The sequence below is a fragment of the Nerophis ophidion genome, linkage group LG01, assembly GCF_033978795.1.
Source record: "Nerophis ophidion isolate RoL-2023_Sa linkage group LG01, RoL_Noph_v1.0, whole genome shotgun sequence".
Lineage (NCBI taxonomy): Eukaryota > Metazoa > Chordata > Actinopteri > Syngnathiformes > Syngnathidae > Nerophis > Nerophis ophidion.
Window position 1 is genome coordinate 23,702,245 of NC_084611.1, and position 15,113 is coordinate 23,717,357.

At 37.7% G+C, this 15,113-nt stretch overlaps 1 protein-coding gene across 1 annotated transcript; it reads right to left on the reverse strand.

The window, feature by feature from the left end:
• Window positions 1–380: 380 nt before the first annotated feature.
• Window positions 381–11,582, reverse strand: enkd1 (enkurin domain containing 1). Its single transcript, XM_061899028.1, has 9 exons — window positions 11,514–11,582; window positions 11,182–11,259; window positions 11,014–11,105; window positions 4,957–5,181; window positions 4,714–4,880; window positions 3,127–3,279; window positions 1,616–1,755; window positions 1,400–1,536; window positions 381–1,316 (listed from the first exon to the last, which is right to left on the reverse strand). The coding sequence occupies exons 3-9, from the start codon at window positions 11,096–11,098 to the stop codon at window positions 1,156–1,158; spliced, it is 1,068 nt and encodes a 355-aa protein (XP_061755012.1). The 5' UTR covers window positions 11,099–11,105; window positions 11,182–11,259; window positions 11,514–11,582; the 3' UTR covers window positions 381–1,155.
• Between the last annotated feature and the right edge of the window lie 3,531 nt (window positions 11,583–15,113).

Below are 15,113 nucleotides of genomic sequence, written 5' to 3' on the forward strand. Positions count from 1 at the left end.
TTTATATTGGGATCACAGTTCTACAGCCAAGTTCTACACAGCACGGACACTAAGGAACGGCACAGTATTTGCAGATTATAATTATTCATTTGCAAAAAAATATTTTTTTGGACCAAGTAGGTGAAGTTGCATCATTTCCCACGGCACACCAGACAATATCTAACGGCACACTGGTGTGCCGCGGCGCAGTGGTTGAAAAACATTGCTTTAACCAACAGTATCTTATATTAATTTGGAAAATGATTTGGGGAAAAAAGACAAAGCCACAGTATGTTATTTTAAGTAGGAAAAAAGATTAAAAAAACATTTCCGGTTATCATCTTTAAAACAACAGTATATCATTTTAATTTGGAAAAAAAAAAGACAAGACATTTCCGGTTATCATCTTTAATCATGAGCGACTGCATGTGTCTTTAGGCCAACGTTCTCCAAAAAACCAAAACCACTTAATTAATCAATGTAGATATCACAGGTTAAAAGTAGAATTTTCCAGTGCATGAAGTCGATACAGACATCACACTTTCAGTAACATCTTATTGCTAGATGGAAACTTAACCCAAACTTTATAATGTAAAACGCATGTATATGTACAAATGTGAATATTCATACGCAAGCTCATTTTGAGCCCTTTTCTCTTGCAAGGTGGATTATTACATTCTCAGTAAGAGTAACACTTTGTCCTACTGTATGATGTAACATCACACCATTGACATGGCAACACCAAGAAGCTGGAATCTGATTGGACAAAAAAATAATAAAATAAAATAAAATAAAACTAATATAAAATATACATATATATATATATATATATATATATATATATATATATATATATATATATATATATATATATATATACATATATATATACACATACTTAAAAACTATACTGGAAGCAGTGCAGTTAAGTGACATGCTACAAAATGACACTACAATATGAAAATAATAGACTGTTGGGAATACGTTAAATACCAATTTCATGGAAAGATACCAGAATTTAAATTGCAAGTGGATATCAGGGCTTCTGATGGTGGTCAGTCCAGCGGAGGAGGCCTTGCTGGACTGACCAGCTGCAGCCACATATGTAACACCAACATCCAAATAACCTATTTTAATCCAGCAGGTGGGGATGTTCCTCCTCTTCCTCTTTGTGTATTAGGAATTTATTTTGACATAAACCTTATCTCTGGAAAATATTTTAATGGCCTCTTCGATCTCAGAAAGTTTCCTATCAAGATGAGCCCGGCGTGAGCGGACGCCCAAATTGTCAGCTTTGAGAGGCAGCAGTAGCAGCTCTGTCACTAGGGTGCGGTGGCCTATGGAGAGAAAAAAACAACACGATTTAATAAGTTAAATCTAAACAAGAACAAGACTTAAAAATGAAGAGGGAAAAACATACTCTCTTTGAGAGACTTTAGAGTGTCCTGCCTCTCGCTGTCAGCCATCAAAGTGTGACCAGGTGGAATGGCAGGATTTACTGCTTTCTTCTTCCTCCGCTCCTCCTCTTCACGCCACTGCTTCTTCCTCTCCTCTAAGCTACAAGTTCAATTACTCTGTGTCAGAGAATGAGACTAAAAAGTATTTTGGTGCTTAAATACAGCTCAAGAATACTCACTAGTGAGGCACCTGGCCTATGACAGCGCTGGGTACTGGTTTGTCTCGAAGGTTTATCAGCGACTGAGATCTTTGCATCGTCTTTCCAGCAGCTTTGGCATTGTACTTGATGAAGTCTATGCTCTGACCTTTAACCTGCAACTATGCATAAACATGTTTATATCCATCTATCCATTTTCCACCGTTTTTCCCTTTCGGGGTTGCAGGGGGTGGGGGTGCTGGAGCCTATCTCAGCTGCATTTGGGCGGAAGGCGGCGTACACCCTGGACAAGTCGCCACCTCATCGCAGGGCCAACACAGATACAGTGGGGCAAAAAAGTCTTTAGTCAGCCACCGATTGTACAAGTTCTCCCACTTAAAATGATGACAGAGGTCTGTAATTTTCATCATAGGTACACTTCAACTGTGAGAGACAGGATGTGGAAAAAAGAAACAAGAATTCACATTGTAGGAATTTTTAAGAATTTATTTGTAAATTATGGTGGAAAATAAGTAGTTGGTCAACCATTCAAAGCTCTCACTGATGGAAGGAGGTTTTAGCTCAAAAATCTCACGATACATGGCCCCATTCATTCTTTCCTTAACACGGATCAATCGTCCTGTCCCCTTAGCAGAAAAACAGCCCCGAAGCATGATGTTTCCACCCTCATGCTTCACAGTAGGTATGTGGTTCTTGATGTGCAACTCAGTCTTCTTCTTCCTCCAAACACGACGAGTTGAGTTTATACCAAAATGGATACATGGATGATACAGCAGAGGATTGGGAGAATATCATGTGGTCAGATGAAACCAAAATAGAATTTTTTGGTATAAACTCAACCCGTCGTGTTTGGAGGAAGAAGAATACTGAGTTGCATCCCAAGAACACCATAACTACTGTGAAGCATGGAGGTGGAAACGTCATGCCGTGGGGCTGTTTTTCTGCTAAGGGGACAGGACGATTGATCCGTGCTAAGGAAAGAATGAATGGGGCCATGTATCATGAGATTTTGAGGCAAAATCTCCTTCCATCAGTGAGAGCTTTAAATGGTTGACCAAATACTTATTTTCCACCATAATTTACAAATAAATTCTTTAAAAATCCTACAATGTGAATTCCTGGATTTTTTTTTCACATTCTGTCTCCCACAGTTGAAGTGTACCTATGATGAAAATTACAGACCTCTGTCATCATTTTAAGTGGGAGAACTTGCCTAATCGGTGGCTGACTAAATACTTTTTTGCCCCGCTGTATACAGACAACATTCACACTCACATTCACACACTAGGGCCAATTTAATGTTGCCAATCAACCTATCCCCAGGTGCCTGTCTTTGGAAGTGGGAGTAACCCACACAGTCACGGGGAGAACGTGCAAAATTCCACACAGAAAGATCCCGAGTCGGAATTGAACTCAGTACCTTAGTATTGTGAGGCACACGCACTAACCCCACTTCCACCGTGCTGCCCCTCATGTTTATATTCTGTAATAAACCTTGTGGTGTGGCGGTCTTAGATGTAGGTTTTTCTTACTTGCACATTGTCCTCTCCTATAGGTGAACAAGACTTGGAGCGTTGCAAGTTGACAGAGGACGCTGAGCGTGGCCTGGGCATGGGCTGGCATTTATTGTTAGAATGACTCCTTAGGAAGTCCTGACACTGCGGTTTGACAGTCGGACTGGTAACCTGCACATAAGACAACAGCTGTGACGTAAAACTACACCATCTATTAAAATTATTTGTAACGAAAATACTAATGCAATTAGAGAAAATATATTTTAGCAATTGAGCTACCAATTGAAGACCTTTGGGGTTTTTTTTTGTTTGTAAACTCTCATGGTAGATTTAATCAGGATATATGTGGCCCTAAACACGATTAAGTTGGACAACATCATTGAAAGGCTTATTGAAATACAAAAAAATATATAAAATTATGACACAGCATTGATGACTAGATCGGACAAGCCATTGAAATGCCTGCTCGCTTGGAAAACAACTATCCATATCTACTATTCGACTCCCTCAAATGGCATTGATGCTGCTCCCAACAGACAAAGGCTGTTCTGAAAACATCCCCTGAAGGACATCACAGCGATAGCCCCCTGACATCCCTCCCCCCCTCCAATAACACCTGGGAGTTGAACTTTGCTCGTGATGCCTGCAGAGAGAGACTCCCAGCCTATAGACACAACAAGACTAATAAACCCTGAACAGTGCATTTGACCCAAATCCATGTTCACTCCTTTGGAGGTCATGGGAGCAGTGAGCAGCAGCGGTAGCCGCACTTGGGAATCATTTTGGTGATTTAACCCCCAGTTCCAACCCTTGATGCTGAGTGGCAATGGGTCCCATTTTTATAGTCTTTGGTGTGACTCAGCCGGGGTTTGAACTTACGACCTCCCAGTCTCAGTGTGGACACTCTTAACCACAAAGCCACTGAGCAGGTTTTAGTTTAGCAGGTGTTAGCAGAGAGACACCCTGTTTTGTGTTTGTGTGTGGCTTTACAATAAAGGTGATTTACTGCCATAAACTTTCTGGTCAGAGTGCACGCTGCTGATTGCAGAACCTGATGCTCCCCATGATTTGGAAGGACAGAAATATATGCGGGTCTCCAAGAGCCACCGAAGACTAAACTGGGGCCCAAGGCAGATTTTTAATTGGAGGACTCCACTTTATTACAAAATGTTCTTTACATGATTTTTATACTTTTTAAAAAATCGAAGCAAGAATTAAATTAATGCATGTTTTGTACTAAAAATAATAGTTGTTCAAAAATGGATTTTTGACTGACAAAAGTACAATTTTAACATCATTATACCATAAATGTGTAAACCTTCCTAAATCAACTAAATTACCGGAATTTGAAGCCAGTATCGCTGCCTTCTAAAAGAAAAACTAAAGCTGTGTGTCAAAGGAGCCAATGTGCTCGTCTGGGAAATATGGCCATTAAATTGCTGTCAGTGAGAGAATATGTTTGTGGTCAAATTTAATTGAAGTGCCCTGTCATTAATTACTTGACATTTATATCACTGAGAATATTTGTTTTGTCTACAGCCCACTATTTTTTTCTTTTGTTGACTTAAATGAATGCTTGCATTTTTGTGTTGCTATGATTGTCACCTGTAGATGTGTCATGAACTTGGAAGGAACATCCTGGTATTTGGGTGAAGTCCAGAGAGCTTTGACTGGAGTTGAACGGGCTCTCTCTGCTTCTAGTTCTTTACAACGTCTCTGGATATCCCGAAGACGACGGACATTCTCTTTGCGAAAGTCACTCTTGCGTTCTTCTGAAGTGGTCAGAGCTTATATATACATCAATGTTGTCGGTAACATTCAAACTGGAAGTAAAGTAAATAAACTTACTTGGTTTAGAAATCTCTGTTGTGGGAAATATGTCCAGTTTAAGTAGCTCCCTTATGACACCTCTCTGACCTCGTTCCTGGATGTGGGAGGCATTGGGGCTGATACGTGGGTGATGTGCCGAGCTACGAGCGTTGTAGCAGTCAGGGTGCAGAACAGGATCTGGAGCCAGGGGTCCTGAGAGTAGGGCTAATGTGCCGCCTCTGATTCCCTCTCGGAGATCTTGAGCTGGAAGGCGACGGAGAATATGAAACCCATTCATTTGTTTGATGCAACAGTCATCCCCAAAAGTGTATCCTGAACTAGGATTGTATTTACATCGCTAAAGACACAATAAGGGTTCCAAATGCATGTAGTTTTTGATGAATTTTTAAGTTTTTTCTTTTAGCAGTTGTTTTTGGTCCGGTTTCAGGTGGGTTATTTAGATTAAAATGAAGTGTTTTTGGTGTCAAGTCTGTTTTTTTTGCACAAACACAGCTGTTATGTTCTAAGACAGTGGTTCTTAACCTGGGTTCGATCGAACCCTAGGGGTTCGGTGAGTTGCTTCAGGGGTTCGGCGGCGCTTCCGCCGCGGAGGTCAAGACACACCTGACTCATTGTGTAAATAAAAACTTGTCCCTATCGGCGTATTATGGATACCTTCAAACAATGTTGCCTCTAATTTTCCATATGCGTGAGCAAACGTAAACATTCCTTGAGCATTCAGTGGAGCACTTGTGAGCACACCTGTCCCAAACCTGACTAAATAACAAATTAAAAATGTTTTATTATAATAATCAAATGAAAGCTGTCACTTCCATGAGATTATTTTCCAATATAAGTGTTTTGGCCCACTTACAATGACAATAACAAAAAATATTGTTTTTTTGAGCTGTGTAGTAGTATTGTATGTCTGGGTGGAAAACAAAGACAAGGAACAGAATTTGCTGTGAAAATAAATAATTTTATTTTATCATTTTTCATTTAAAATGACATGAGAGAGGCACTTGCCAGGGTAAAGCCACAGCAGAAGTCACACTGATTTGCAGGTGTATAATTTGTTGTGAGTTCATGCACTGTGTTGTTTTTGTTCTTTGAACCAGTAGATGTTCATGCACGGTTCATTTTGTGCAGCAGTAAAAAGAAAACATAAGTTTGCCTTGAATTTGAATTTTTTATTTTTTCACTAAAGAAGGGTTCGGTGAATGAGCATATGAAATTGGTGGGGTTCGGTACCTCCAACAAGGTTAAGAACCACTGTTCTAAGACATCCATTCATCCATTTTCTACCGCTTATTCCCTTTGGGGTGGCGGGGGGCGCTGGTGCCTATCTCAGCTACAATCGGGCAGAAGGCGGGGTACACCCTGGACAAGTCGCCACCTCCTCGCAGGGCCAACACAGACAGACAACATTCACACTCACATTCACAAACTAAACCAAATTAGTTTTGCCAATCAACCTATCCCCAGGTGCATGTCTTTGGAGGTGGGAGGAAGCCGGAGTACCCGGAGGGAACCCACACAGTCACGGGGAGAACATGCAAACTCCACACAGAAAGATCCCGAGCCCGGTATTGAACCCAGGACTACTCAGGACCTTCGTATTGTGAGGCAGACGCACTAACCCCTCTGCCTTGTTTTACAGACAGATGGATTTTAATAACCTTTTTTTACTGCAAATGAACCAATTATTTATAATTTGATATTGTATTTATTTTATTTTTATATTATAATTACAATAAAGACACTATGGGAGTTTTAAATGCATGCATTTATTGATGCAAATTATTGTTTTTGTTGCATTTTAAGTTTTGTTTTTGCTGAAGCATTTGTTTTCGCTACTGAGGAGGGTGCTTTTGTAGCAAAATTGGGTGTTATGGTACAATGTTTAATTGTTTGGTGAGCAAAATATTGTTTTTGGACAGATTTTGATGGGTTGTATATAGGTCAAAATGAAGTGTTTTTGGTGTCGACTCTGGTGCTTTTATTGCACAGCTGCTATATTCTAAAGATATCCTTTTTTACTGCAAATGAACTATTTTTATTTTGAAATTGTATAGTGTATTCATCATAGTTTTTGGTGCAGAATCTGTTTTTATTGTTTATTGCACAAACACAGCTTATAATTTTTTTTAAACCAATAATCTCTTCTTTGTTTTACTGAAAATTAAGAAACTATTTTTAATTTGATGCTCTAATTGTATAATTGTTGATTTTATTTATGAATAGTATCTTACAAAAGTGGGTACTGCACACCTCACATTTCAGCAACCATTTTGTAACAGTGCAAAGAAACTTGGATATACAAACTCCAAAACCGTTGCAGTTGGCACATTGTGTAATTCGTAAATAAAAACAGAATAAAATGATTTGCAAATCCTTTTCAACTTATATTCAATTGTATGGATTGCAAAGACAGGAAATTTAATGTTCGAACTGGCAACTTATATTTTTCAAATAATCTTTCACTTAAAATTTAATGGCGGCAACACAGTGCAAACAAGTTGGCACAGGAGCATTTTTACCACCGTGTTACATGGCCTTTCTTTTTAACAACACTCAGTAAACGTTTGGGAACTGAGGAGACCAATTTTTGAAGCTTTTCAGGCGGAATTCTTTCCCATTATTGCTTGATGTACAGCTTAAGTTATTCAAACAGTCCGGGCTCTCTGTTGTGGTACTTTAGGCTTCATATTGCGCCACACATTTTCAGTGGGAGACTACAGCCAGGCCACTCTAGTACCCACACAATCTTTATGTACCTTTCAGCATTAATGTTGCCTTCACAGATGTGTAAGTTACCCATACCTTGGGCACTAATACACCCCACATACCATCACAGATGCTGGCTTTTGAATTTTGCGCCTATAAAGAATTTTGCGCCTATAAGAATCCGGATGGTTCGTTTCCTCTCTGTTAGGGAGGACACGACGTCCACAGTTTCCAAAAACTATTTGAAATGTGGACTCGTCAGACCACAGAACACTTTTCCACTTTGCATCAGTCCAACTTAGATGAACTCAGGCCCAGCAAAGCCGGCAGCATTTCTGGATGTTGTTGATAAATGGCTCTGGCTCTGCATAGTAGAGTTTTAACTTGCACTTGTACAGATGTAGCGACGAACTTAGTTACTGACAGTAGTTTTCCGAAGTGTTCCTGAGCCCATGTGGTGATATCCTTGACACACTGATGTCGCTTTTTCAGGCAGGACCGCTAGAGGGCTCAAAAGTCCTTAATATCATCGCTTACGTGCAGTGATTTCTCCAGAATCTCTGAACCTTTTGATAATATTACTGACCACAGATGGTGAAATCCCTAAATTCCTTGCAATAGCTCGTTGAGAAATGTTCTTAAACTGTTTTACAATTTGCTCAAGCATTTGTTCACAAGGTGGTGACCCTCGCCCCATCCTTGTTTGTAAATGACTCAGAATTTCATGGACGCTGTTTTTATACCCAAGCATGGCACCCACCTGTTTCTCAATTATCCCGTTCACTTGTGGAAGGTTCCAAATAAGTGATTGATGCGCATTCCTAAACTTTCTCAGTCTTGTTTGCCTCTTGTGCCAGCTTTTTTTGAAAAATGTTGCAGGCATCAGATTCCAAATGAGCTAATATTTGCACAAAAAAAAAAAATTCCAGTTTGAACATTAAGTATCTTGTCTTTGGAGTCTATTCAATTGAATATAAGTCGAAAAGGTTTGCAAATCATTGTATTTTGTTTTTATTCATGATTTACAGAACCTGTCAACTTTGCTGGTTTTGGGGGTTTGAACTTTAGAGTATTTTGCGTACGGATTGTAAAGCAGTATAGATTTACTATCCAGTTAAGCTGACTCAACACATCATTGCCTAAATATTGTCGTAAAAAGCGGCGTAAAATGTGAATGAAATGTGGGGTGTGCTAACTTTTGTGAAATACAGTAGAGCAGGGGTCACCAACCTTTTTGAAACCAAGAGCTACTTCTTGGGTACTGATTAATGCGAAGGGCTACCAGTTTGATACACAAATAAATTGCCAGACATAGCCAATTTGCTCAATTTACCTTTACTCTATGTTATTATTAATGATATTTATCTTTGTGGAAACACTGATCATCTTTGTCATGCCGGGACTAGGATTGTTTTTGCTTCCTCGATGCAGAGATGATGTGGGACGAGTCAGGCATGGATGTGAGTACATATTTTTATTAATACACTACTATACAAAAAAAAGGCAAAACAAAGGACGCGCTCGGTGGCGGCTAATAATCTATACTAAAACTTCAACAAAAACAGCACAATGGCATGGCTAACTATAAATAAACAAAAGATGCTATCAAAGATATTCAATAAACAAAAACTTGCACTGAGGCAAAAAATACAAAGATCCAAATGGTTAACAGCGTGGCAAGGCGTGAAGGTTCGTACGCGAAATGCAGGCATGAAGGCATAAGGCAGAATGCAAAGTATCCAGAACGATGAATAGAAAACAAGTGACATAAATAGTGGCCGTGGTAACTAGAAACAGGTGTGAGAGGCTGAGGATCGGGGTGTGACTAGGGGAACCAGGTGGTAACATATTAGTAGCTATGGTGACCAAGAAAAAAAGGAAGTGCAAACGCAAAAAGAATCCAGAAAACAACACAAAACATGATCAAACATAAAACCAGATTAACAGGCATGACAATCTTAATGATTTCTCACAATAAATATATATTTTTGATGACATGTTTTAAAAAGGTTAAAATCCAATCAGCACTTTGTTAGAATATATAACAAATTGGACCAAACTATACTTCTAATAAAGACAAATCATTATTCCTTCTAGATTTTCCAGAAGAATTTTTTTTAAAGAAATTCAAAATACTTTGAAATAAGATTTAAATTTGATTCTACAGATTTTATAGATTTGCCTGAATCATTTTTTTGAATTTTATTCATAATAAGTTTAAAGAAATATTTCACAAATATTCTCTGTCGAAAAAACAGAAGCTAAAATGAAGAATTAAATGAAAATGTATTTATTATTTTTTACAATAAAAAAAATAAATTTACTTGAACATTGATTTAAATTGTCAGGAAAGAAGAGGAAGGGATTTAAGAGGCAAAAAGGTATATGTGTTTAAAAATTCTAAAATCATTTTTAAGGTTGTATTTTTTCTCTAAAATTGTCTTTCTGAAAGTTATAAGAAGCAAAGTAAACAAGCAGTTTTGTCTGTGTTTTCTTCTTAGGAGCAGTTGTTTCTGTGTTTTATTCAAAAATTGCGCTAGAGCGCAATTTTTAGTTTTGGGGTTTGTTTTTTTCATTAGATCGCAATTTTGACCAGTTCTGATGTGTGCCAAGTTTGGTGAGTTTTGAAGCATTTTAAGGGGTTCAAATTACAGCGCAAAGAGGCAAAAATAGCATTTTTTTGCGAAAATTTTGCTTTGAAAGGATTTTTGTTGATTTTTGCCCAGAAAGTAAAATTATGAAATTTAGGTCTAAGTCAGCCCTACATAGAGGTTTTTGTTTCATGTCTGTACGACATTGCTAATGGAAGTTACAAGCAGTCTGTTTTTTTTCCCCTAGGGGACGCTAGAGCGCATTTTTGATTTTTGGGGTTTGGTTTTTTTATTAGATGGCAATTTTCGCCAGTTCTGATGAGTGTGTGAAATTTGGTAAGTTTTGAAGCATGTTCAGGGGGTCAAATTACAGTTCAAAGAGGCGGCGGAATAATAATAATAAAACGCTACAGTTTCAATAGGGTCCTTTGGCCCATTGCAAAAGGACTCCCTGTGGGAGTCCTTTTGCAATGGGCCTGGCGGACCATAAAAAAAAATAAAAAAATTATTTAAACAAGTGAAGACCAAGTCTTTAAAATATTTTGTTGGATTTTCAAATTCTTTTTGAGTTTTGTCTCTCTTAGAATTAAAAATGTCGAGTAAAGCAAAACCAGCTTTCTAGTAAATAAAAAACATTTAAAAAATAGAGGCAGCTCACTGGTAAGTGCTGCTATTTGAGCTATTTTTTAAAACAGGCCAGCGGGCGACTTATCTGATCCTTAGGGGCTACCTGTTGGTAGGTGACCCCTGCAGTAGAGTCTGTCTGTCCATGACTAACCTGAAGCAGGTCTGTTGTAGTACTGAGGAAACAGTGATGGGTCCGGAGGTATAGGTCCACATATTGATGAGCGCCCCTCACACATCGAAAAGCTGTCAATTTATAAAAACAATGTCAGCAAACACACTTGCAGGATTTCTAACATAACATATTATTACCAATACTGACCCTATGCCAGAGTGGAAGTGTTTCCTGCAGCCTGAGACAAGATAAAAATATAGTCCTCTCTCTCTCTCTCTCCGTCTCCTACAATGTAGATAAAAAAGGTTCGACCAATAAAAGGAATCTGTAATTATGTTAGCAACAATACCCCAAGGAACGATAGTGGAATAAATATAGGACTCATATACTGCGACGTGTAATATCAATATATTAACGGTAGCATTTTAAACAAAGATGAATCTAACGTGGCCCTCCAAAAGCCACACACAATAAGTACAGTCAGAATCATAAACGAAAACGGTTTGGTTGCGCAAAATGGCTTAGAGAAATGCGTTTACCTCGACGTTGTTGTTGAGCTGAGGATTAATATCGCCCACGCAGCCTGATGACGTGTGTTTGAGCGCCATCGCCATGGCAACGGCGTCACCACATAATGAGATACAAATTTAAATCAATCTCGATTTGTTCTGTGAATTGCATTGGAGAACGATTTGATAGGACATTACAAAATGTATACAGTTGTAACGACGAGGATGCTTCCAAAATATACGGGATCATTTTCTGGAATTCACGTTTTGTATTTGAAGGAATGGCAAATCGTTTTGTCTTGCAGGCTATTTCCCCCCTTTCAACAGCTACGTATGTTAGCTAGGGACACACAGAACACGAATGAATGTAGTGCAAATATGAGCGTTTTAAGTAACGGTATTATTTCAAAATTTGTAAATTTTTTTATACATTTTTTTTAGATCCCATCTTATTATTGCTATAGTTATTTATGTACTTTTATTATTATTTAAGTCTTAATCTTGCTTATAGTTCACAATCATGAAAGGCAAGAAGACAAAAGTTTTTTTTTTTTTCCGTTCTAACAGTGGTTCTCAAATAGGGGTACTTCAAGGCATGCAAAGGGGTACGTGAGTTTTTTTTTTAAATATTCTAAAAATAGCAACAATTCTAAAATCCTTTATAAATATATTTATTGAATAATACTTCAGCAAAATATGAATGTAAGTTTATAAACTGTGAAAAGAAGTGCAACAATGCAATATAAATTTTTGTGGACATGTTCCATAAATATTGATGTTAAAGATTTCTTTTTTTGTGAAGAAATGTTTAGAATTAAGTTCATGAATCCAGATGGATCTCTATTACAATCCCCAACGAGGGCACTTTAAGTTGATGATTACTTCTATGTGTAGAAATCTTTATTTATAATTGAATCACTTGTTTATTTTTCAAAAAGTTTTTAGTTTTTTTATATCTTTTTTTTACAAATAGTTCAAGAAAGACCATTACAAATGAGCAATATTTTGCACTGTTACACAATTTAATAAATCAGAAACTGATGACATGGTGCTGTATTTTACTTTATCTCTTTTTTTCAACAAAAAATGATTTGATCTGATTAGGGGTTACTTGAATAAAAAAATGTTCACAGGGGGTACATCACTGAAAAAAGGTTGAGAACCACTGATCTTACATATAAAACAATACAAAGGTCCTGAGTAGTCCTGAGTTCAATCCCGGGCTCGAGATGTTTCTGTGTGGCGTTTGCATGTCCTCCCCGTGACCGCGTGGGTTACCTCCCACTTCCAAAGACATGCACCTGGGGATAGGTTGATTGACAACACTAAATTGGCCCTAGTGTGTGAATGTTGTCTGTCTGTCTGTGTTGGCCCTGCAATGAGGTGGCGACTTGTCCACGGTGTAAACTGCCTTCCGCCCGAATGCCCCTGAGATAGGTAGGCTCCAGCACCGCCCACGGCCCCAAAAAGGGACAAGCGGTAGAAAATGAATGGATGGATAGTTCTTTGTAGCTAGCAATACAGCTAATAATGGCAATCAATTCTACCTCTAAATCACTTTAAAAAGCATTAAAAAATACTTAATTTACGTTTGGTAACCTATTTTATAATAACCAAACTGTAGCAACTTTTGTTATTGTAGGAGCGAACACTGGGAAACTCTTTTTTTAAATTGTTTTATTTTCTTTAGCGTACTAAGACCCTTTACCATGAATTGATTAACATGGACCCCGACTTAAATACGTTGAAAAACTTATTTGGGTGTTACCATTTAGTGGTCAATTGTATGGAATATGTACTGAACTGTGCAATTTACTAATAAAAGTTTCAATCAATCAATCAATGAAAGACATTGGCATGTTTCGGTATTAGCTGTAAAGGCCAACTACGGAAAGAAATAAGCTAGCTTTTATGTCAACACGATACGCGTTTGAGTTTGTATTGCAAAAAACTTTGTATAGGACACCAACCTGTACTGACTGAAAAACATAAACAATTATATTACAGTATACCTGAGCAAATTAAGGCCCGGGGGCCACAAGCGGCCCGTTAAGCTTTTCAACATGGCCCACCAGTCATTCCCAAATCTTTTTTTTTAGATCGAAATTGTAGCCTCCAATATGATGTGCAGTGATGTTTTCAAATGACCGTAAGTTTTGAACTGTACAAAGTATTTAAATGGTTGTAATCTGTGCTTTTGCATGATATACTAGTTACTATGGTTGTCTAATTAGTTACTATGGTAACCTAAGTCACGGCAGCTCAGAAGAGGCACCAAGCAGTGTGTGTGTGGAGCGTTTCCACAGAGTGTTTCCAGAGCGGCCAGCCTGAAAGACGTGTGTCAGGGACAGATGCGGAAGGAAATTTTTACAACAAAGTTCTAAAGATTAGATATATATGATCAGTGGTTCTCAAATGGGGGTATGCGTACCCCTGGGGGTACTTGAATGTATGCCAAGGGGTACGGGAGATTTAAAAATAAATTATAAAAATAGCAACAAATCAAAAGTCCTTCATAAATATATTTATTAAATAATACTTCAACAAAATATGAATGTAAGTTCATAAACTGTGAAGAGAAATGCAACAATGCAATATTCAGTGGACATGTTCCATAAATATTGATGTTAAAGATTTCTTTTTTTGTAAAGAAATGTTTAGAATTAAGTTCATGAATCCAGATGGATCTCTCTACTACAATCCCCAAAGAGGGCACTTTAAGTTGATGATTACTTCTATGTGTAGAAATCTTTATTCATAATTGAATCACTTGTTTATTTTCAACGATTGTTTAGTTATTTTTATATATTTTTTTCCAAACAGTTCAAGAAATACCACTACAAATGAGCAATATTTTGCACTGTTATACAATTTAATAAATCAGAAACTGATGACATGGTGCTGTATTTTACTTCTTTATCTCTTTTTTTCAACCAAAAATGCTTTGCTCTGATTAGGGGGTACATGAATTAAAAAAATGTTCACAGGGGGTACATCACTGAAAAAAGGTTGAGAATCAATGAATTAGATATATCAGATTGTAGGTGGGCTTATTTTTTTCCCCTTTCCAATCATATTTTGCTGTGTTTGTTGCATTTTTGTTGCCTTTCACTTGATTGTAAATATGTTGATCGATAGGGGTGACGTTCATATGTTGTCAGTATTCAGTGTTTTATCGTTCATAGTTAATATTTTAAAACCAACATTCTTTATTTTCATGTACATTCTGGGTGTCTCATTCAGTAAAATAAATAAAAACTCCACTCCGTTTTTTAAGGCGGTCTGTCATAACGTTTTTTAGCTTTCAATCAGACATTATTGTGAGTTTTTGTATTAGTATATGTATACTGGCCCTCAAACACATTTGTTTCTCTAAATTTGGCCACCCGAGTCAAAATAATTGCCCAGGTCTGTATTACAGTATGTATAAAGTATTAGCCCACATTTCATGTTTTGTTTGGACACAGCGAGCCATAGAGCGCATGTTCCATGAAGCGTAAAATACCACAACGGAGACCCCGGACTGTTGAACAACTTAAGCTATACATCAAGCAGGAATGGGAAAGAATACCACCTGAAAAGCTTTAAAAACTTGTCTCCTCAGTTCCCAAACATTTACTGAGTGTTGTT